At 36.0% G+C, this 23,914-nt stretch overlaps 1 protein-coding gene across 2 annotated transcripts; it reads right to left on the bottom strand.

Moving 5' to 3' along the window:
* Positions 1–1,101: 1,101 nt before the first annotated feature.
* Positions 1,102–18,046, bottom strand: GCA (grancalcin). 2 transcript variants are annotated; one of them, XM_014563838.2, is made up of 8 exons: positions 17,794–18,046; positions 13,909–14,082; positions 11,364–11,433; positions 7,575–7,618; positions 7,147–7,294; positions 4,830–4,943; positions 4,199–4,257; positions 1,102–3,123 (listed from the first exon to the last, which is right to left on the bottom strand). In XM_014563838.2, exons 1-8 carry the CDS (start codon positions 17,818–17,820, stop codon positions 3,040–3,042), a joined length of 720 nt encoding a protein of 239 aa, XP_014419324.2. In that variant the 5' UTR covers positions 17,821–18,046; the 3' UTR covers positions 1,102–3,039. The 2 variants fall into 2 exon arrangements, with proteins under 2 accessions (XP_014419324.2, XP_006190153.2); XM_006190091.3 differs by having other exon boundaries at positions 1,102–3,546; positions 17,794–18,037.
* Between the last annotated feature and the right edge of the window lie 5,868 nt (positions 18,047–23,914).

Below are 23,914 nucleotides of genomic sequence, written 5' to 3'. Positions count from 1 at the left end.
AATATGAGGCTCTTTAATTACATTTTTTTTAAATGAGTAGACAAATACATGGCAAGAAACAAAAGCACAGGTCTCCCAGCATTCAAAGAATGACAGAGTTTTTCATAAGTTTCTCATTTTGCTGGAGAAAAATTTTGCTTCTGCTCAGTATTCTAAATTACAGGACAATTTGAATTCAGTATGGACATATGTGATGTTATGACCTTATTCTAGACTACAAATTAAAATCCTGCCTGCATTCATCACTGTAATCACAGAAGTTCTAAATATTTTTTCTTTGTATCATCTAATGCTGTTATGAAGTCTAGACATACTCTTAGATACCTTAGTGTTGTACATTTATTTCAAAATGCTTACTCTGCTATGAAAATGATTTAATTAAGACCAAAAATATGTGATCTATTAATACAAGTTTCAAAGTAATAAAACACCCACGGTTGCATTTTAAAGTTTAAGAGAAAAGAAAAATGTGCTAACCTGAAGAAGTCTTTAATTTTACTTACAAGGTTTAATGTACCAGATTTCAACAAATTTATTCTTACAATTTTCCAGAAAAGTGCTATAAAGAAAACATATCATTTGAGTCTGTCAAACACAAAAGGATAAAGAAAAGCACATTTCTGACAAATAATGTTTTTCCAGTTTAGTCATAAGATTACATGTGAACTTGATTTGTATATTTTACTTAGAGAAATAATCACAAATTAGTTTTTTCTTATTTTTTTAATTGCACAGACTTTACATTAAAAAAATTTACTTTCTTCCAGGGGAAATGACTTTTCTGGGAATAAACATATCACTTGACTTTTTTATTATTACTTTTTGTTTCTGAATGCATGCTTAATAGATCAAATGAGCACAGTTCTTGAAATTACATTTAAAGTTGACCAAATTAAGATTCCCTTGATGTAACTGAAAATGTGTAAACTGCCACTTAGAAGTGCAATACCTGACATTTAATCATTTGGCCATCTTTTAGGCATCGGCGAGTTACTGCACTGTTACTTGAACTGAAGCATCTCATAATATATGTTACAGATTTTGTATGATGCAAAACTTTACAGCAAGCTATTTGAATGTTTATTAAAAAAATTCTCAAAATGACATGGAAACATGTTTATTGTATAAATAAAAGCACTTAGACATGAAGAGTGTACATTATTCAATAATTTACATCATCATAAGAAAACTGGGGCATGAGTTAACCAGTACAAGCTAGCACACTACATTCATATTCCCGTCATATTAATTATAAAACTACTTAACTTTTACTTTAGTAATGGGTGTCTGTTTACATCAGTTATTTTAAAAGCATTAAAATGTGAGTCACAGTAGGAGAATGCTGGTAAAAAATTCTCTATGACTAATGTTTATATAAGATTACCTATCTAACGATAAGTGCAAAAGAACTATCTGACAACTGGGTTGGATTGGCATGCAACATTAGTTTTGCTGGAGAAAGGGTTCTGTGGTCAAAAAAGTTTGGAAAAGACTGAGTCAAATAAAATTAAATGAGATTTTATGAACCTTAGGCTTTATTAAGCTCCCTGAGGAAGGTGAGACTTTCCCAAACATGTTTGGCCATGGAAGCTCCTTCTTCACAGACCTCCTATCACCAAAAGTCACAGGAACACCATTGGGAAAGGATAAGTCAGAACTGGGAAAAGAGTTCTAACACAAAGTGTCATTGGCAAAACTTGTAAGAATCATATCATGCCATTTTTAAAGTTTTACCTCAACTGTGAGCCTCCAAGTAAGGAAAATTGTAATTGACCTCAGAACAGCACCGTAACTCCACCAGCTATATAAACTGGATGTTAAGATTCCATGCTGCTGAGTCGTATTACCACCCTTTACTCAACGTGAATGATACAGTGTGTCTGCATTAGCTTTCTACTATAACACCTCTAATAAGAATTCTGTACCTTTTATGGCTCAGTTAACATCCTCTCACATTATCAAATATATGTTTATGAAAAAAAAATTAACAGCCAGAGGACAAAATTGTGTGCATTATTTATTCACACATTTTTATAAAGCTGACCAGATGAATTTGACAGCTAACTATACAAAATTGTATCAACATGGTATACATTACTTCCTTTCTAGGATTTTTTTAAGTGAAAATTGATTTAAAATTCTGCATGTTTATATTATGAAAGGGTTTTTTTCCAAGATACGGCTATTCATCCTTCATTTTTTATGAAACATGGAGTTTTATAAAAACTATATATTAATTTGGTCATCAGCAATGTTAAAATTTATGTCAATTTGTATTCAGCTTTAAGCTGGAAGATAGTTTAGTTAAAGTGTAAGAAAAATATGTGATTTATTATATCTTCATTAAGAAATAAAGACTTAGGGTTGTTTGCCAAGAAAGGGGCTGATTAATTACAACAGCTTCTCCAGGAAGCTTAAATGCTCCAGACCTGACGACCCCACTTTGTAACTCTAGCAGCAACACAACTCAGAAATACTGCTGTGCTGCCCACCGTGCCCAGGACCCCACGTTATACTTACTGGTAGGAACTTACTGGTAAGGACTTACTGATTTACTAAAGCCCAGATCACCAGCTACTGTTGTCAGGAAAGACAAACTTATATTTTCTGAACATTTAAACAAAGTGGTAGATTACTTGATTTTTTTTTAACTTTGTAAACAGTTAAAAGCATTATGTATAAATAATTTCATTTAAAAGAACAAATTTAAATATTGACAATCATTAAAAATTTGCCATTTCCAGAAACATCTAGATTTAGAGGAAAATGCCACATTAGGTTATATAAAGTGCACAGAGAAAAGTTACGTTTATTAAGAATTTTTTTCCCACAGAAGACAACAAATCATATTGAAGAAAAATTTACACTGCAGAAAATTAAAGGGAAAAAAATGCCTCCTGCAGTTTTATTTCACCATAGATTAACTTATGGTGAACAAATTTATTAGTTTTAGGTCCATCTGAAGTGATTTAAGATAAAATTTGAGGAACTACAATTTTCTTCTTCACAGGCGAAGACTCATGAGTTTCTGTTCTCTGATTATGAGATCAAAAAACAAACCCCATGACAAATATGGCACAAAATCTCAGCTTCCCCTTCTGGTTCACCTTCAAACTCCAACAACTACAAACAAAATTTCAAAGTATAATTTGTAACCTTCAGTTAAGTATAAATTAGCTTTATCTAGGCTTTCATCATTTGGCTTCTTATACAATCTATCTTGTAAGTAAGGAAGAAAAATTAAAGCTAAGAGGATTTCTATCACTTAATCATATACCAATATTCATTATGCAGATATCTATGAAGTTATCACTTTACTAAAAGCAATAAAATTTCAAATACAAAACATCTCTTTTATTGCTTTGTACTGTGAGCTAAAGTAAAAACTCATAGAAAGAGAAGAGATTTAACAGACAGGAACATGGAAAAGCCCTCAAAGTGTTAATTCAGAGTAGTCCGGTCCATTTCTTCAAAGCAGAGAAATTCACAGTATGTCTTCAGCTTTCAAATTCTAGATATTCAGACTGTCATAGTGCCCTGCAAAAACTAATACATAAGCAAAATCACCAGCTGGTAACAACAGGTGGTTTTTGGTTTTGATTAATTATATTCCACAGAAGCGTTTTCACAGGAGAAATTCTGAGTTTCCAAGGCTTGTAGATGAAACCAGTATGTATAGTAGGGTATATATAGTTAAACTTCCACATAACAAAAACAAAACAAAACCTTGAAACATTGAAGCATGTGTAAAATGTAACCTTTCCTACAGCTTCAATTTAAAAAGAAAAAAATCCTGGAATCAGGTTAATAGCAACCATTCGAAATGAAAAATGAACAGCTCTATAATCTATCATAGATGAAAATTTCCTCTCTCTCTTAGAAGAAAGATCACCACAAGTAAATTACTCTTTAAAAAATAATGGTAGTTTTGCCCTTAAAAATGATTTGGAAGATAAACTGCCAAAAGCCTGTCATAAAATTTAAAAGTACTTTTATGTTTAATATAAAGTCAAGTTGGTATCTGTACCAGTATTGAATCTTACATTTGCATTAAGCAGAAACATATAGAAAAAGAATGTGGTCTCTAAAGTATTTTATTTCCAGTACTGATACTGGAGATCACTTAAATTTTTTTTGAAAACTAAAAACACCCACAGAACCCAGTAAAAATATCAAAAGTGTTACCCAGGATACTCACATCATCATATACGAAATTCACAACACCTTGTTGCAAGTGGTCTCTTCTCCTAAAGAAATCTTTAAACAAAAAATTACTTTTTTTGTTATAAGTTAAAATCTATAGGTGTCTGAGATTTGCTAATGTTAACCACTATATATAAAAATAGATAAAAAACAAATTTCTTCTGTATAGCACAGGGAACTATATTCAATATCTTTTAATAACCTTTAATGAAAAAGAATATGAAAACAAATGTATGTATGTATATGCATAACTGGGACATTGTACTGTACACCAGAAATTGCCACACTGTAACTGACTATACTTCAATTAAAAAAATAAAATAAAATCTATAGTTTTAAATATTTGGTGTCCTCAGGTACTAAAAAAATGAGTAATTTCATACTCAATTAAATCTTAAGTGATTTTATGTCCCAGGCAACTGAGACATTAAAAAGACTTTGCCAAAGTGAGCTAAGATAATTTTTCACTATTTATATTCCTCAATTTTTAAAGCCTTAAAACTCTGATTAGATTTAATAGTGACTAAAGGGGTAAAGTAAATAATATTATTAACTTAGTGAAGAAAATGAGGGACATCATTCAAGAAAAAAAACTACATAATACTGTACCCATTAATGGTCCATACCTGTCAGTGCTCGAAGCTTCACACAGCAAGCAACATAATCATCAAAGAAGATTCTGCCATTCTTGCTATAACGTTTAACAATAACAGTTAACGTTTGAGGACTCAACCTATAACCTATAAAAAAGGTATTGACAGATTAAAACTTCTAAAACTAAACACTATAAGAACACCACAGCAGCAATGCATTAAGTCACAAAACAAATTAACTTTCAAAATTCATTACATAAAAATATGTATTAGAAACAAAACACACTCTTATTGAAATTGATTAGAGGCTTTGTTACTAACAGTTAAGTGGTACATACAATTCTAGCTTTGTAATAAAGCCAAAACAAGAAAAAGAAAATAATTATCTTTGTGTTTTCAAAATATAATTTGATGTTGAAATAATGTCTAGTGTAGGTCACAGGTTTTAAAGCATTTATTTCAACCCTGTAATTTTATAGTTCTTTAAAGACTATCAAAAAAAAGATTATTAGTGATCTTTGCTATCATTCAAATCCTGTATTTTCCATTGTTTATATTACTTTCAAGTGTCTTTTATAGCCAAAGAAAATTTGAGGATCATCAGAGGGGGAAGAAATAGGAAAATGTTATTCCTTTTTGTCCTTAACCCATATTTTGTTTCTTCACAGATTTTCATTTTATCCACAGCTTTCTCACTATTTCTTTGGTTCTTTGTTGTCTAGCTCTCTGGTCTCCCAAAGTTTTTGATTGTGTACTTCAATGAGTAAAAAGTTTTGGATGATTCGCTCCCATTACATGTGTATCAATTTAGTTTTAAATTCTATACCTGTATTACTATTTGATTATTTACATTTTTAAATATATATGAAACTGAAATTTTTAAAAATGGAATAAAATTAGAATATAAATTAATACATTTTACCTGCTTACCCCGACAGATGGTCCTTTGTGTTTAAGGGGATGTGTACACTTTACTGTGAAGAATGCTGGCCTAGAGTTATTATCTTTATATATTACTAAAGAATTTGGACAAAAGACACTAATCCAGTCAAAGAGGAAAACAATAAAAATAAATGCAACAGAAGATAATTCTATGCATAGCTATAATAAAACACAATCCAGGAAACTTGCTAAAGGTAAATGAAAGGAATGGTATAAATTCACAGAAGAAGTAAATTGAATGTGTAGGCTAATATAATTATATGCAAATGAATTCTGAGCTTCCTAATAGAGAGATGATCTGGGTGTGGTACCGATAAAATTTGTAAGGTTTTCCACAGTATTTTCAGCAAAATAATCTGAGTATCTTAAAAGATATCTGAAGACCTTAACTGAATAATACAGAATACCTCTTTGTTACACCCAATTGCCTATGTGAAATTTTTGGTGGTTTTCTTTTTTACAAACAATTATATTAATTTTCCAACATTATGCTGAATTACGAACCAAGTTTAACTCATTAGGTATGAAGGCTGTATCACTGAACTATACATGTTTATGTGGCCAGAACTGTCCTTAGAATGACCACCTATTAAATCAAAATATTTATATAACAAAACTAATCATAGCTTTCACTATAAATTAGAATTTGAGATAATTTACATTTGGTTCAGATTTCTGAAAGTTAAAATCTTTCAAAAAGTTAGTTTTCTTACAAATGCATTCTGTTTAGAAATGAGTGTAAATAAAATCACAAGAGTAAACACAATTAAGAAAACTATTTAAAACTGCATTAAGTGTAAGCAAGTTAAACACCATTTATATTGTCACTTTTTGAAAGAAAGTAGATTGAGAACCTTAGCTTTTCAGAGATATGTATAATAAAAGTAAAGTTACATTCTTTTAAGATATTCTAAAATGAAGATTTCCCATTTTGAGGTTTTTTGGTATCTACTGTGTATTCTACATTACATAAAAAAAGAAGAAAAACAAAGAAAAAGATTGGTTTTTACTGCTAGAAAGCTAGACAGTGATATGGAGACTTGTAATTGAGATAAGCCCTTACTGTCAATTTAGAAATCTTACCAAGTTACAAAAGTATATAATATAAATGGTAACTGAGTATGAACAATTAGAAAAATAAATTTAAGAATACTCAACAGAAGAAATTCAGAAATTGTTTTTATCAACCAGAATGCATGAAAGATCATCTTTTGAAAAACTCATAAATAAAATGGTTTTGTTAAAGGTCTTTAATCAGAATGTACCTACAACCCTGAAATCAAATTGGGCAACAGCTGGTAAAAATAATATACACTTTTATTACTTAGAAAATTGAAACAATTATGATTCATCTGATCAAAGAACAAAGATGACCTGGATAGATTCTAAAGAATTTTAATCTTCTTACCCATAGCAGCAATGGCTTCATTCAATTCATGAGGCTCTACTGTGCCACTTCTGTCTTGATCAATAGTTATGAAGTTCTGCTTCCAGGCATTAAGAGCTGCCCAAAGTTCTTTGAATTCATTAAATCCCATTTTTCCTGTGTAATCTCTCTGATGGTTTTATTAAAAAAAATAAATTTTGATACCAAAGAGAATCTACGTGACCCAAATCATCAATTAAAAAACTCTAAGTATGCTCTGCAAGAGTTAGCCAAATTCAGCATATAAAGATTTCTTTGTGAAAATGGAAAAGAATAAAATTCGAACAGGGTCTTATGAAGTACTGTTAAACTCTCTAGTTTACTATGGTCATTTATATCTAACAATTGCCTTAATATTCAGAAAACAATTATTCTATATTCTAGTATTTTCTGTTTTTATTCAAGGATACATCCAACATGGCAATCATAATCCTGCAGGTTTCCAAACTGAAGGCTATAAAACATTTATTATTTGGACTGAATTCTGCCCAATTTTATTTACATAAAATTATAACAACTTCTATTTTCAAAACAAAACATTTAAAAATTGCCAAAAGTACACAATCACCCAATGAACAAACTCTGAATGTTAGGTATGCATAGTAAAAAGAAAAAAAAAAAGATGAAAATAAAAACTACTACCTTCAAACTACTCACATCTAGTAAGGGGGTTGGGGTAATTAAATAAGCAATTATAGAATAACTGAAAATTAATGTTACAGGGGAAAAGGAGGACCTGAGTCTTCCTAACACAAATGCCGAGTCAGGTTTAAGTAGAAGTTGTCACATACTGAGATCACAAAGCTTGAAAGTGTTAGAGATTAAGTTAAAGCCAGGGGTAAATGGGAAGGAGAGGCATATGATGACTTCAGAAAGGCCGATGTGGGCCAGGTCACGAACGTCTTGAATGCCACCCTAAAGAATTAGACCAATGGAAGTCACTGAAGGATTTTAAGGAGTAGAGGGGCAATTTTAAAATTTCCATTTCAGAAACATTAGTTGACAGTGAATAGACTACAGGGTAAAGTAAGATGAAACTGGACGTAGGTAAATCATTTGGTAGTTATTACAACTGACCAAGTGAAAAAAAGATGAGCTTTAGAACTGAAGCAACTGTTTCCCTTTGGAAAGGAAAGAAGAAATAAAGGAAAAAAAGAAAGGAAGAAGAAATGAAGATAGTAAGATAGTTTTCTATCTCAAAATCAGGGGTTATTAGAAATATTAACATTTTTATATTTATAGAACAACAACTATGGAATCACTAGGTAGAATTTACTTTTTCTAATCCTTATCACAATTATATTCAACTAATATGCTGATTGCTCCCAAGAATAATTATACATAGTCCTGATAAAGGAGAGACTAGGTCAGTACAGTTCAGTCAAGTTTATAAAGTTCTTATCAATACCTCCTTTATATAAATGAATGAATAAATAATTTAAAATGCTTAAAGTTATTTTATTTCATGCTATACTATATGATCAAATATTTTGATATTTTTATAAAGAAAAAAATTTATTTCTAAGTTTTAGACCCAATAATTATAAAACATTCCACAAGTTAAAAGAGCTGGCTTGTCTTTAACTGTTTCATTTCGTGTCAATATCAGGATAGGTGGCTACAGTATTTTCAGACTGGCATTTCAACTGACATTGAATGAGCATTTACTCTGAGCCAGGTAGTGAGTGTTTCATGATTTCACATAAACGTGCCAAACCTGTAACAGGTTTTACAAATAAAGCAACTGAGGCCCAGAAAGATACAGTTTCCTAAGTTCACAGAGCTAAGTAGAAGAGTCAGGATTGGAGCCAGGGCTCACCATACAAAAACTACTGAGGCAGGGAGGGGAAGAGTGGAGTTACATGAGAAATCTCTGGAATGGCATTCCATCACTTTGTCAGGCAAATGCATCTGATTTGCTTTAGAGTTAACATGGCACACATTCTCAAAGTGGGAGAATGTGAATGGAAGATAGTAAATGGCAAAAACTTGAGTCGTTGACTAAGCAGATCTTCAATCAGTCTCAAAATAGGACTAAGTATATGTAAGATTAAATACCTCTGACAAAGAATGGAGGGAGAGAATTTTCAGGAAAGTTGACAGATTTTCACTCTCTCCCCATTAGAATGGACAAAATTAAACTGATTTTTTTTTCTAAGTAGTAATCCTTTAGAGAAAAAGAGAAGGAGAGAGGAAACAAAGGAACAAGATTTTGCAAGTTGGAAAAGTAGACGGACATAAGTTGACAACCTAGATCTGCGAAAGTGGCTTCCTGAGCTTGCCATAAGAAAAGCCGAGAGGCAGCCTAGTTATCCTGGAGAAGACCCTAAACATTTAAGAATTGGCAGTACTTCTGAAAATGGGTGTGAATGTAGAGATAAAAACAGAAGGATGGGTTGATGTCTATTTAGGGAGCATTTGGAGCCCCAAATCCCCTCCTTGCTTCTGCTCTGGGGATGGCTGCCATGTCTACTCCCACACCAGCAGATGGCTGGGGTTTTATTCTCTGGAGAGGTCTGTGCACTGCAGGACACCAGGCACAGTTCAGGACAGGGCTATCTATGAAAAACAAGGAAATTAAATGACAATTCACAGAAGACTGAGAACCCTGCTCAGTCCTCCCTCCTCCTTTCCAGACAGAAGATCACCTAGACAACCAGCCTGGAGGGGAGATCCCTAACATCCTGAAGCTCAGTGTTGTAAGACAAACTTCCCAGTCAAACTACCAGGCTTTGAAGTCTACAGTTAATACCTAACCAGGCTCTCAGAGCTTCTAACCAGCATTTTAGTTAAACATGAGCAACCAAGGATCATCAGATACCTGAGAAAAGTACCTAACATGAAAGACATCCAAACAAACTGAAAAAAAAAATTTGAGGAAGAAAAAAACTTAAAAAAAAAATACATTAACAATCTCAGAGAGATAGGGAAGACATCCCATTCATGGGGGAAAAAAAAAAAAAACCAGAGGCTCTTGGATTTTAAAAACATAGTAGGAGAAATGAAAGACTCAATACAAGGTCTAGAAAACAAAGTTGAAGAAATTTCCCCAAAAGTAGAGGAAAACAAGAGACAGGAGAGAAAAGATAAGAAAGATGATCCAGTCCAAAAGATAGTAATTTTTCTTTCTCCAGAATAAGAAAATGGAGAAAACATCACTGAAGAAAATTTCCCAGACCTAAAGCAAATGAGTTTCCAGATTGGGAGTGACCACTGAGTTCCTCACCCCATGAGGCACATTACTGTGGCATTTCCACTAGGGACAAGGAGATCTCATGAGCCTCCACAGAGTGAAAACAAACAGCATACAGGCAGGAAACAAAAAGACAAAGCAACAATAGAAGTGACAAACAATGGAGCAACACTGTCAAAATTCTAAGTGAAAATGATTTGTAATCTGGTGTTCTATACATGGCCAATCACCTAATTCAGAGGATAGCATGAAAGCATTTTCAGATAAACTCTCAAAAACTTTACCTCCCATGCACTCTTCTACTAAGAAGCTAATTAATGTTATATTTCATTGAATTTAAAAAGACAAGAGAAGGAATAAAGGGGAGCTCCAATGAGAGAAAGGCAGCTCCAGAATGATGGTGAAGGAATGTTAGCATGACAGCCGCAGGGAGCACAGCAGAAAGCTCCAGGATGACGACTGATTTCAGAAAAAACAGAAAGCTACATAAAAAGGAAAATCAATCATATATTGTCACAAGACTCAGGAAGGGCATTTAGATAGTAACAGAAAGGCAAATACCGATGACTGACCTAAGGAAAATTACTTCATAGCTATACTGCATGGATGGGCGGAGGGGAAGGGCTCCAGTCACCAGTGTGGAGTGCAGGGGCATGGATTAGAGTTAAATCCTCATAGTCCATAGCAGGACTTAACAGTTGATAATCATTAAAATTGAAAATCAATAGTGATACAAGCAAGCTAATCTGAGATATGGAAGCAAATTTCAAAAGAATTGGCTGAAAGAGTTGAAAGAGATTTCCCCTATGAGTGGTTAACATTGGGGAGGCAGCAATACACACTGAACAGTGTTTTCATAACAAACTTGCAGAGTTTTTTGACTCTTTAAACTAGGTGTATGCACATCTGTGATAAAAAAATTTTTTTTAATATTTTAGTATGGAAACAAAAAAGTTAGAAAATGAATTTCCTAGTCCAATTTTAACAGGGGGAAAAAAGATCTCACGAGAATAAGTTCCACTAATTCCAGACTGCGTTAAACATTTCTGAAGTTCCTCAGCATCCACTTCACCATCCTGTTAAAAAATAATTACAACCTGATTAATAAAATCAGTTGTTTAAAAGCATACTAAAATGCTAATTGGCTGTTCTAGGCCAATCAATAAAATATCCATTCTTCAAAATATTACTCTATTATCAACTACCAAATTACACAGATAATCATTTATGGCAAAGGCACATTAGAGAACATCATACAACGTGAGTAATTTTTCACAATCAAATTTTATTCAATTATTCAAGCATTTCAAATATAATTTATTTTCTCTATTTCTGAAAAATAACATAATCACTCTGTCCTACAATGGTGCAAAATAATACCTTGTGAGAATCATTATACCTCTACTTAAATATTTAGAAAAATGCCTAAAAATGCTAAAATGTTCAGAAAAGTCTCAGTAACTTTCCTTTCATGCCCATTTTGAGGGCAGATTATTTCTAAAGGATACTGAATCTTTAACTGGGAGGAGAAAATATCTTTTTCCCTCACACCATTATCCCCAGCAAAATTTTAGAGTTCCCCTGCATTTTGTTGCTGTTCTTCTGATTTTTGCCCATTCTTGTCTGATCTTCTTACAGGGAGAAAAAGTATTTTTTAACGCCAACTAGAAATCACAATGGAAGTGAAACAGGCCGAATACTCTCGTGATGTTTCAGTACCTCATTCTATTTTCTACAAAAACAAAGAGTAGAATAATTTATTTGGAAGCATCACATACACTGTCACAAATTCAAAACAATATAGCTCTGAGAAAGGATCAAGGAGGCAAATTTAAAATATGTAATCTGTAAGAGACTGAAGAAATAAACAGAAAAAACTGTTACAGACTACTTCTGAGAAATATTATAAACATTATAAAGTAATTGAGAGACTAAACTTTAAATTTAAGGAAGCTTAAAAAAGCTCAGTAATCACAATAATGTCAATGCAAGATTTAAAAAAAATTAACGCAAAAAAAGTCTGTGATGACTAAATATCCAGTTTTTAAGTAAAGGCTCTGATCCTGTGTTTACACCATTCACCTCATTTGCCTCTTGATCCTGACCCCATTTAGGTTTATCAAACCTGTTAGATTTATCTTAATGATTTTACATTTTTTAGGATTTAGAGTATGTACCAGTTTACTTATCATTTTTTAATCTGCTTGTTTTGAGAAGATAAACCCAAGTATTTAGTAGAACAACTTAACTCAAGGCAAGGGATTTCATATTTCACTGAAATATGATCGTGGACACAATCTAGGTGGAGACAATCACAAAACCACTAGACAGGGAAGGGTGACATGGGAGGAGGAAGGGATAACTCCGAGGGGGACAAACAGGAAGGGGGAGTAAACAAAAACATCACTCAGAATCAGTTTAAGGAACCAATACTCCAAAATAGATGGGAAAATCTAATGTTCAGAAAGACAGCCCACAAAAATCAACTGTTTTAGAACAAATTCATACAAGATGAAATAATTTCATAGAGCACTCACTGAAATGTTAAGAAAACGTAGAGAAACAAATGAACAGATACCTTCCAATTAGAAAGAACAAGAAATTAATTCATTTAGTATTTATTTATTGAGCAACCTAACATGATGTTCAAGCACCATTAAATGGACTGAGTATCAAACAGTGTCCAAAATAAATTTCTCAGCTTCACAGAGATTACATTTTAGTGGTGAAAGAGAGACAATAAAGTAGAAATTCCGTATGATAGTAAGAAGTGGATGGTAAGAAGTGCCAAGAGAAAAAATATGGCAGAGTATCACAGTACTAGGACTTCCCAACCTCTGCCACGTACAAAAAGGGAAAAGGAGGTTTTGAATGGAATTTGGGTAGCCAAAACAAAGCATCTGCCACATGGCGTAATTCTGTTATCTCCTCTATTTCTAGAAAAGCATATGGGACCTAGTGAATGTTTTTAAGTGAATGAATAATGAATGAGAAATGTTATCAAAGTTCTATGAAATTCACACTGCTCAGTAAATCTTTCTTGACCACTATAAAAGAAAAGAGACATGGACTATGACTAAGACTCAAGTGTGAATCTCTGTCTCTGCTCATCAGTCTGGTATTTGAACTTCTTTTCTGCCCTGTTTTCTTTACCTTTTCCTGATCTGCTTTACCTTCAAGACTTTCCCAGAACCACCCATAATTTACAAGTCTCCCTTCTGATACTCTGCCCCAGCTTCCCCAAGGAGATTTACACGTCCCTCTCTCCTGCCCAGAGCCTACCTGGCTCAGGCTCCACGCACCACCCTGTTCCTTCCTTGAGTCAAAGGAACAATGTGTTAGACATCAGACTTTTAATGAGATAATTATGATTACCCTCCTCTCTGATCTTAGGAAGAAAATTAGTCCAGATAAGTGTAAGTACAAATTTCAGATGTATTTTTAAATGATACACTAAATTTAAAAGTTGACATTTTTTATAAATAAAAAAATAAATAAAAGGGCAATCATTTTTTAGAACTGCTATTTGTGGTACATATTTAGCATTTCACCTGGCCAGCAACGGCAGTGAAGTATGTCCACATGGGGTCTCCCGCTGTGGAGTAATTATCCGGATAAGCTGGGTGTCCAGAGTATCCACCAGGGAGCACACTCGGCCCTGTTCCTGGCATCGGCTGTCCCATTTGCATCTGCATTCCTGGCATCTGACTGCCAAAATTTCCAAACTGTAAGAGTGAAAAGGGAGAAGGTTATTAATATAAATATCCACTGAAGTTGGTTGAAAAGAAAATATATATGAGAAGTCCATTGAAAATAAAAAATCGAGTTACTGAAAGCTCCCAAACCCACTATCACAAAAGCTGTCAGCTACAAATTGCTAGATGTCCTGCATCACCTAACCCAGCTCTCATTAATATATGTGCTCCAACATTAAAAGAAGTGTAAAAGAAAAAAGGAGTCTCTAGTCTTTAAGAATAAGGCATAATTTTAAAAGTGTGTACAATCATCACAGAAACAAAAAGTAAAAAATACAGGAAAATTTCACCTACGGTAAAAGTCAGAAGCAGTATACCTAAAGGCACATCCACAGGAAGAGTGCTTGGTAGCTACAATGAAACTGTGAACTCATCACGGGAAACTGCACGGGGCTGAAACAGCCCCTCCACCAGAAAATACTTATTTTTTAAAAAGCAAGACACTACTGAACAGATCAACAAAGTGATAACTTCAGCAACAGTCCTCTTCAAAACTAATGAGAATGAGAATACCAACAACAAGGAGACTGATGAGAATCATACGCAGCTAATATTTGCTGACAGCTTTTTGTATCGCTGGTGTTGTTCTAAGTATTCTCCACCATGCGATGTGATTTCCCAACAACCCTGCGAGGTATGAAAGTACTATGTTCTTTTTTCAGTTGAGAACGTGTAACTTCAAGAAGTTTCCTGAATTAGTTAAGGTTAAATAGCTAGTAAGAAGTAGACCATGAGTCAAATATAGATAATCTCACTCCATACTGTCTGTCCCCTGCTATGGCTCTGGTTTCTGTCTTCTCTTCACTTTGGAACTTGGTAAACATTTTTAACATTATCTCTTAGAGAGAGATTTAACTCAGTATTTTTAATGAGTATGGAGGAGGCAGAAGTATCAGCATTGTTCATTACTCCATTTGCAACAAAAATCTTCCTGAACCTGCAAGTTTGAAGGATGAGCAGAGACTGACAGAAGGCAAAAAGAGAAACAAAATCCCAAGTATAATGGAAGAAAAAGTAGAAGCCTTTTGTTGCAGTTTAAAAAGCTGCAGAGGGCACGTGGCGAGGGCAAAAGGTATGAGGAGTTCCAGGAAATGTGCTCAAGGAGGTGGTCAAAAACTAAATTATGAAGCAAAGAAGTACAAGAAAGGGAATGATAAACATTAAAACAATATAACACATTTTTTTAAAGTGTTTAAAAGTTGCTTCTTTGAAAAGAGACAGACCATCAAAAGGCAGGTTGGTTTCAGGCATAAAAAAGGAGAGTATATAACCACAAATAGAATTCAAATTTTAAAAATATACTAACAAATGCTTCTGAACATCTTTTTACCAACATATTTGAAAATAAGATGAAACGGACCTCCTCAAATTATATAAATTACAAATATTGACTCAAGGAAAAAACACCTTATTTCTAGTAAGGGCAGACTTGGATAATATGATCAACCTTAACAATAAAAATAATCAAAAGTTGCATAAAATATTATTTTTAAGTCACCTCATTGATAGGGGGAAACTTCCAGGCCCATATCTGGGGCAAGTCTAGACACAGAGGTAACAGATAAGCAGCTTTTGCTCTGAGGCAGAAACAAACACCTAGACTTTGGTTCCAAGGCCTCTAAGGACATGGAGGGCAATCAGGGCCTAGGGCACATTAAAGAACTTAAGGCTTACTGGAGACCCTCGCCCCCTTAAGCTTCACGTAAGGGGGAAAAACTGAAAAAACTTTTTCTAAGAAGAGAGGCCAAACTATCAGCGTACTAGTGAAAAGCTAATGTTGAGGTGGTGCCAAAAAAACTGGCACAGACCCTCTACTGGAGCATCTCCACGTGCGCCTTGAGGATTCAACACACTTTTTTCTAACTGAAGTCGGGCAAGCAGCATTATATGAAGAATCTGGCCTTAAGAATAACCTTCTATCTACCTTTCTTTCCTGACTTGCAGCATTAACTTCTCCAAAATCCAAAAATGTGAGAGTGTGGTGGTGGTTAGATTAAAGATGATTGCAAATTCTTTTCCACCTTTCCCTTGCAAACGCAGACTTCTCCACTCCCTTGAATCTGGGCTGGGCCTGTTTCAGCTTTATCTGGTAGAATAAGGTAGAAACTGCATCACATCCATTCCAGGCTTAAGACTTTAAGAAGACTAGCAGTTTCAGTTTCTCTCTTAGAACATGGCCAACCTGAAGAAGCCCAAGACCCATGTAGAGGGGCCCACGTGGAGGGAAACTTTGGTCCCATGCCTACGAGGTTAATCCCTAAAAATTCATATTTCAACTTGTCTTCTTGATAGTTGCAAAGTCAAAACTGATGATCATTAGGTCATCATTGTCATTACCTGGTGATGTAACTAAAGAAAAGCTTGGATTTAAAAGTGTCAGCAATGTCATTTTCATATTGTTTTGCACATTTTTGAATCTTTAGTATTATCTTGGATCCTAGGTTTCTTCCCAGAAATTTTCAAACTATGTGTTCATTTTGTGAGGGTAACTTTAGTTAAACTAGATCATATAATCTGTAACTGCGGAGAACCTGCACATATAGGATGTGTAGTAAGTCACAACAGGCTGAAAGGAAACAAGAGAGAGGCCAGTGCAGAGAACTCCACCCCTCAGGATACCACCTGTACCTTATGTCAGTGTTCTTCAAACATTCTGCTTCTCTAGCTCTAAAAGAATGTTGAAAACTTATATACCTTTCCCCACATTTTATGTTGACGAATGAAGTTCTTAACTTTAAATAGCTGTAATGAATGCAATGCCTAACATACTGTAAATCTTGACATTTACAAATAAAGTTTTACCTCACTCTTTGGAAGGTATCCTTTGCTATCTACATACCATAATGACCTGATACTTGCTCTTACCCAAAAGAAGAGAGAGAGATGAAAAGGCTCTTCTAGAACATTTAGAAATTTTACCTTTTCCTTTTATTCTTGGAACTCACTTTTTTATTCTATTTCTTCCGTAAATATCTCACCCGTGTAAGTGTTCTATGCTTAAGATGTATTTTTACGCTTGAAAATACTGATCACACATTACTTACGTAAAATAAAAATATGTATATAAGTTTAAACTTTAAATTTTGTTTTATTTCCTGTTACCATAACAATTACAATCCCCAAAGGTGAAGCAGGATAAACAGCTATGTAAGGAAGAATAACCCTCTCCACCACCCTCTCACCTGCCAAAAAAGTCCAGGACAAATTGCCCTTGATAGAATAGTAAACATCAGAAGATATTTAGCGTATCTTAATTTATTCACAAGCAACATAAAGAACAGAAAAAAAGAAGTGGTCAAAAAATTCAGAAAGAGGATGTCTAGCAAAACTGGGGAAAAATGGGAGAGGAGGCTTGGAGGGAGGGTGGACCACAAAAGATCACTAGAACAAGAAAAAGGATGCTTTGTTCCTTCATTCCAGGGAAGAAATTTCTAAAAACACTCCACACCCTTGGCTCCACAAGGACTCGCCTAAGAGGCCCTCAGGGACCAGGACACCTGCAGCTTCCCGCTGGGCCCCGGCCTCGGCTTCCAGCACTGCGAGGAGTCCCGGCGCCGCCGAGTACCAGAGGCGGCCGAAGGAAGCAAGGATCCACCGAGGGCGGACCTGCACGTCGGCACCGCCCGCCGGGGCGCCACACCCCGCGGGGGCGGAGGCCGCGGAGAAGCGGCCAGGACTCACCGCTCCTCCGTATCCCGGGTAGGCCATGACAGTCCGCGCGAGCGTGCGTCGTCACCCTTCGACTCGGCGTCCGCCCGGCTGGGAGAAAAGCGCAGGTGCAGGTGCAGGCGCAGGTGAGGCTGAAATACGCTCCTGATGCGCGGTTCCCTTCCCCGAAACCAATCCCCTCCCTCCCTGCCGGAGTCCAGCCCTGCCCTACTCGGTTCGGATTGGCTGAGTCCTGCCCTTAGGAGCCCACACTGCCGAAGCCCGCCCCTTCCCGGAGTCTAGCCCCACCCACCTCGTCTCTGATTGGCTTCACGCACCCAGCCTTTTCCTATTCCGTTCCTATTGACTTGCTCGGGTCTCACGCTCCCTCCTTACGAAACCGCACCGAAGCCTTTACTGCAGAAACTACCACCCTCTGTGGAAAGACTCTCTAGTCTGGTCTCCTTTCTCCTTAGAAACCCCAAACCAGCCAGTCCATAACTTCTTTTAACCTACTCCTCCACCGTTTTGAGGCCGGAGTACCAAGTACATGTCTGTAAATCCCAAAACTTGTAGTTACTTAACATCTGTTTCTGTGTAGCATTGATACCACGTCATCAAAACTTTGAAATCTTGACCTCTACCCTAAAGGTAGTGCTCCTGAGCTAAAACCCTCTTGACACCACATTTTACCAAAAGGTCATTATACATAGTTTGTTTGGTAGATAAAAGGTGAATTAGAGTTGACAGATTTAGCAATGAAAATACAGGATGCCCAGTTACATTTTATTTTCAAATAAACAATTTTTTTAAAATGAGTATGTCCAAACATTGCATGAGACATACACTTACACTAAAAATTTATTTGCTGTTTATACACTGATAATATACAGGGCATCCTATATATTATCTGGCAGTCCTACAGATGACTGAACATTTGGGCAAACTCTAAAGTTGTGCCTCCTAATTACATCCACCGAGAGGAACAGCTTGGTTTTTAATCATTCCATGAAAAGTTAAATGCTCAATTTTTTTATTTATTAAGGAATAGTTATTGACATTTATGCTTTTCTCTGGAGCTCAAATGAATTTTGTAACTGCAGCTTGAAACAGACAAGACACACACAAGGACAAGGCAGCTGTAGGTTTAGTTTAAAAACAAACAAAAAGACCATGATGATATTATTTTGAGTTATCTCCGAAGAATAAGACAACTGCTAAAATGTTTCTTAAAAATAAGGATCTGGGAAAAAGACGTTAACTGTCTATTAGCAGAGGAAATCAACCTTGCAAAGCTGAGTAACTATTGCTCAGCTACACTACAGAGGAGGACCGTGGTCAACCTTGTGAAACCTAATTTTCTCCGGAAGAGGCAGAGTAAGGAAGATTACTAAGGTACGAGCCACTCTTGAGAAAGTGTGGGTTAGTTCCTGTAACACAATAAGAAATACATTAGCCAATGAGGTTAAATTGTTGGCATAAATAAACAAAGGAGGATGATAAAACCTACTTGATGAGAGGAAAGGACATTTGACTCTTTAAAGCATCAAGTGATAGATAAAGCATTACAAAGCAAAACAAATCATTGCAAAGTTTTATTCTTATTGATCAACTACAGATTCAAAGAAATGCTCACAAAAGATCAAGTGTTTTACATTTACAATATGAGTCTAAATCTCTGTTCAGAATTTTTGTGCATCTTCTTTTTGATACTAGCATTACTGATGTACTGCATTTGTGTATGATAGGAAAGTTTCAAGGTATGGGTAGTATTTTCCCCAAGGGCAGACAGAAGATCTGTTACAGGATAAGATAATCTCTCCTTCCAGGGCAAAGTTTGGTTAGATTTGCAGTAGGGCTTTCCTAAGCATAGCGTTCCTCCATTCTGATTCAGACCTGCTTCTGCATCACCCACCAAGCAGCTTGATCTCACTCTGTGGGACTTGAGAGCAAGAGGAATCTATGAGAGCCTGAAGCTCATGCTGCCTGTTGTGCTGTGAGTAACAGAGTGCCTTCTGTCAACTATGGCAGGCTACTTGTTAGCTTGCAAATAGGTTACATATCAGATCCTTTGACGTTCTTGGCAATGTGTCTCTCTCTTAGAGGAAGAACTAGCCAGGGAAGTTCCTACTGAAGGGTAGCAGAATATGCCACCCCAAAATATGCCATTTGGTATAAAGATTATTTTGAACTGAAGGCAATTAAGAAGCAGATACAAGAAAAGCTCTCTACTCCCTTCCATTTGCCTAAAATCAAGACAAAAGTGCCCCTCCTTCCCTCTCTACCAGGAAGGAAACAGATGAATACTCTGAGACTAGTTTAGACCCTTATCAATAAAGAAGGCAGGGACTTAATACTTATAGTTGTTTATCCTACTTTTCCTGGTAACGTCTCCTTAGCTAGTTTCTCCGTATCTTTCCTTCTGTTCTCTTTAGCTGAAGATGGTATTTAAGCTGAAGTTCTAAGTCACCTCTGAGAATTATTCACTTTTCTTTGGCTATCTCCTATTTATACCTAAGAGTACATGTTAAATCTCTGGGCTTTTTTTTTTCTTGTTCATCTGGGTTGTTTGTTTGTTTGTTTGTTTGTTTGTTTTTATTATTATACGGATCTCAGCCAAGAACTCAGAAGGGTGAAGGGAAACTTATTTTATCTCCCATGACTACCTTATAAGATACAGAGAAGATTTTCAACAACACAGTCTACCTTATCTCTCTCTAAACTTAGTATTTCATATTATACATTTTCCAGTTTAGGAATTTAAAATTTCAAATGAACCAATAAAGAGGACTTTTTTTAAAGTAACTGTATGATCAGGCCACCCAAGATGGCTATTCTCTTGCTTTCTGTCTACCCCCTGCTTGACCAGTGCCTGCTTCACCTATGCTCTACTCACCTGCCCTTTTACATGCTTGCCTCAGGTCCCAGCTAAGGATTGTTACCCTTAGCCACCCAGATAGCTTATCAAAGGGGCAGTGAGGAACATGGCCCTCGGCTGGTTGCCCTGGTAACCAATGACCCACACTGCTGTCAGTTCCCCTTATAACTGGTAACCTCCCCCTCCCTCCTAGCGAAGACTGCTGCCATGTCCTGCCCTGCCGTCCACTGCACATGGTGGGGTCTCACTCCAGGACCTTGCTTCAGATGTAAGCTCCCCCTATCCATTAAACCACTGATGTCTCTGTCCCTGACTCCGGACTCTTTCTTTGGTCTTAAAGCTGGGCAAGTACAGGGCTCGCAGGCCTAAGGGGTGCAGCCCGACAGTAATAGTAATGAAAATTTGCCTTCGTGACTCAGTTAATATTGTATGAATGAAACCATTTTATGAAAATGTAATGTATAGAAAACACATACTTTTTTTTAGAAAATGCTCCATTATTCTATAAAAATAGCTATTTTTAGAAGGAATACTATGTAACAGGCACTGTGCTGTGAGGTATTATTCCCAAGACAGCCCCATCAGATATGTACTATTATTACCTCCAGTTTACAAATGCAAAAAAGTGAGGTGGAGAGTTGTCTGTCACTTCTCCAGGGTTGCATAGTTAGTAGCAAAGCTGAGATTAGAACCCAGGAAGTTTGGCTGTAGAATGTGGTCTCTTATACACTTCCCCTCTCTCTCTGGCAATAAACATAGTATTTGAAAATATAACAAAAGTGATTTACACTAGAAGAGGAGAGGGCTTAAAGAGCAGGGAAATGGCACACCCATAACTAGAGAAATTAACAAGAAAATGCATGGTTTTGACTAAGATCAGCCAATAATTACTCCTCTTCCACAGGATACATGCTGGAAACAGTGACCATAAAGTTTTCATGACTATGTCTACTTATAATATTTCTTCCAAATCTTGGTGGTCTTTGGTCTTTTCACAAGTTTAGATATTCAATTAACCAGTACATTTACTGGTACAATATAAACACTGAAATAACTTGGTTCCTTTCCCTATCTGTTGCCACCTCATTTTCTCTTTCCCTCTATATGAATTGTTTCTTCCTCCTTCTCTTTACAGGTGGAGAAACAGTTACATGAAAGACAAGAGTAAGTATTTACTGCTCCTCAGCAAACTTCAGTTCCAGAGCCAGGGCCTGCCCTTCTCTTAGAAATGATTTATATGCCAAATACTATAACGAGACCTACCAGCTAATGAAAAACATTAATGGAGCTTATTTTATATTGCTAAGAAATTTCACATAAGTAGCCTAATTCATTTAGTCAACAAATATTTACTGAACATCCGTAATGTAATACAAATTTAGATGGAAAAACAGACATCAGTGGGGGTGGGAGGATGTATTCCCTGCCCTCGTGGAGCTTATATTCTAGCAGGAAGAACAGACAATAATAAGATAACCAATAAGTAAATTATATAATATGTTAGAAGGTGATAAATGCTGTGGAACAAAAGGAAAATGAAAGCAGAAGTATGGGAAGGGAGGTGACAGAGGAGGTTGCAGGATCCAGTGGGCCTGCTCAAGGCAGCCTCCTTCCCCGCTGGCTGCCCCTCTGGCTCCCTCCACACCAGACTCACTGGCCTCCTTGCTGCTCTCTAAGCAGGTCAGTGGGCTTCTGCCTTAGGAATGTAGCTCTAGTTCTGCCTGGAATATTCTTCCTACAGAAATGTCATGTCTGACTTGCTCATGTCCTTTAAGCCTTTGCTCAAACCTCCCCTTCTTAAGGTGGCACCAGTTAGCAAACCCAGATGGGTTTCACATGGACTAGACCCCTCTTAGTCTGCTTTTTATAATTTTTCCACTTCCCTGATTCTGCAGAGCCCCCACTTACTCCCTCATTCTCCCTTTAAAATGCACAGTCACCTCTGTACAAATCAAAGTTCAGTTCAGTTTACACTGACTTCTTTTTCCTATTATTAATAGTATATGACCCTATATATAAAATAGATAAACAACAAGGACCTACTGTTTAGGATAGGGAACTATATTCAATATCTTGCAATTACCTATAACGGAAAAGAATCCAAAAAGGAATATATATACAATATATACATAAGTATAACTGAATCACTGTGCTGTACACCTGAAATTTGTAAATCAACTATACCTCAATAAAAATATTAAAAAAAAAGAAATTTAAGAGAAAGAAAAAGTTAAAATACATGACAAAAAAGTTTATTACCAATATAAATCATCCTTATTACTTTAACTAGTGCCTAGCTTTGTGTATCTTTGCCAGTGATGGCAACTGGAGGAAGAGCATTTGGGATGGCCAACTCAAAAGTCAGCATTGGACATGCTAGATGTGAAACGCCTATGAGACTAAATGACAATGTCAGGTAGGCTGTTGATCTAAAAGGCTGGGTTGAGTGAACAGCTTAACTAGTGTGGGTGCCTTTCAACCACCAGCATCTGCATCTTAGTGAACCCTGCTATTCTCCGCCTGATACACATGCACTGACTGCTGAGCAACGGGGGGGATGTTCCTCCACAACGGCTCTAGAATGAAAATTAATTGCTGTCGGTGGTACTGAATGAAAGTGAGAGGGGTAATGAAAGTGAGAAATTACTCCCTCTCTGTTACTGTTGTCCATAAGAATGAATGAATAATAGAAATAGCTTATGACCTGGTGGATTAAAGATGGAGCTTATTAGACATGCAAAATGATCCTGGGAACCTTTATATTCACATAGTTTGAGAAATTATGCACACACAATGTCTTAGCTGGTGCTGCCATAACAGAATACCACAGACTGGATGGCTTCAACAATTGGAGCTTATTTCTCACAGTTCTGGAGACTGAAAGTCCAAGATCAAGGTGCAGTAGGGTTGGGATCCGGTGAGAACTGTCTCCTTGAGTGACAGGTGGCTGCCTTCTCTCTGTGTCTATACATGGCCTTTCCTTGGAGGGAGGCAGAGGAAGCAAATTCTCTGCTGTTTCTTACAAGGGCACTCATCCCATCATGAGGGGCACACCTTCATAACCTCATCTAAACCTTACTACCATCCAATGACCCCATCTCCAAATTCCATCACACTAGGAGTTAAGCTTCAACAAATGGATTTTAGGGGAACAGGGTTCAGTCTATAACACACAAGATCTGAAAGGTGAGGAAGAGAGGACACTTAGTCCTAAGTGTCTGTGTAATTCACTGTGGATCCACCCTAGAATTTATTTCACACTAAAACATATTCACA

Source organism: Camelus ferus, chromosome 5 (genome assembly GCF_009834535.1).
Source record: "Camelus ferus isolate YT-003-E chromosome 5, BCGSAC_Cfer_1.0, whole genome shotgun sequence".
In the NCBI taxonomy this organism is placed as follows: domain Eukaryota; kingdom Metazoa; phylum Chordata; class Mammalia; order Artiodactyla; family Camelidae; genus Camelus; species Camelus ferus.
This window is presented reverse-complemented; position numbering and strand designations above follow the sequence as displayed.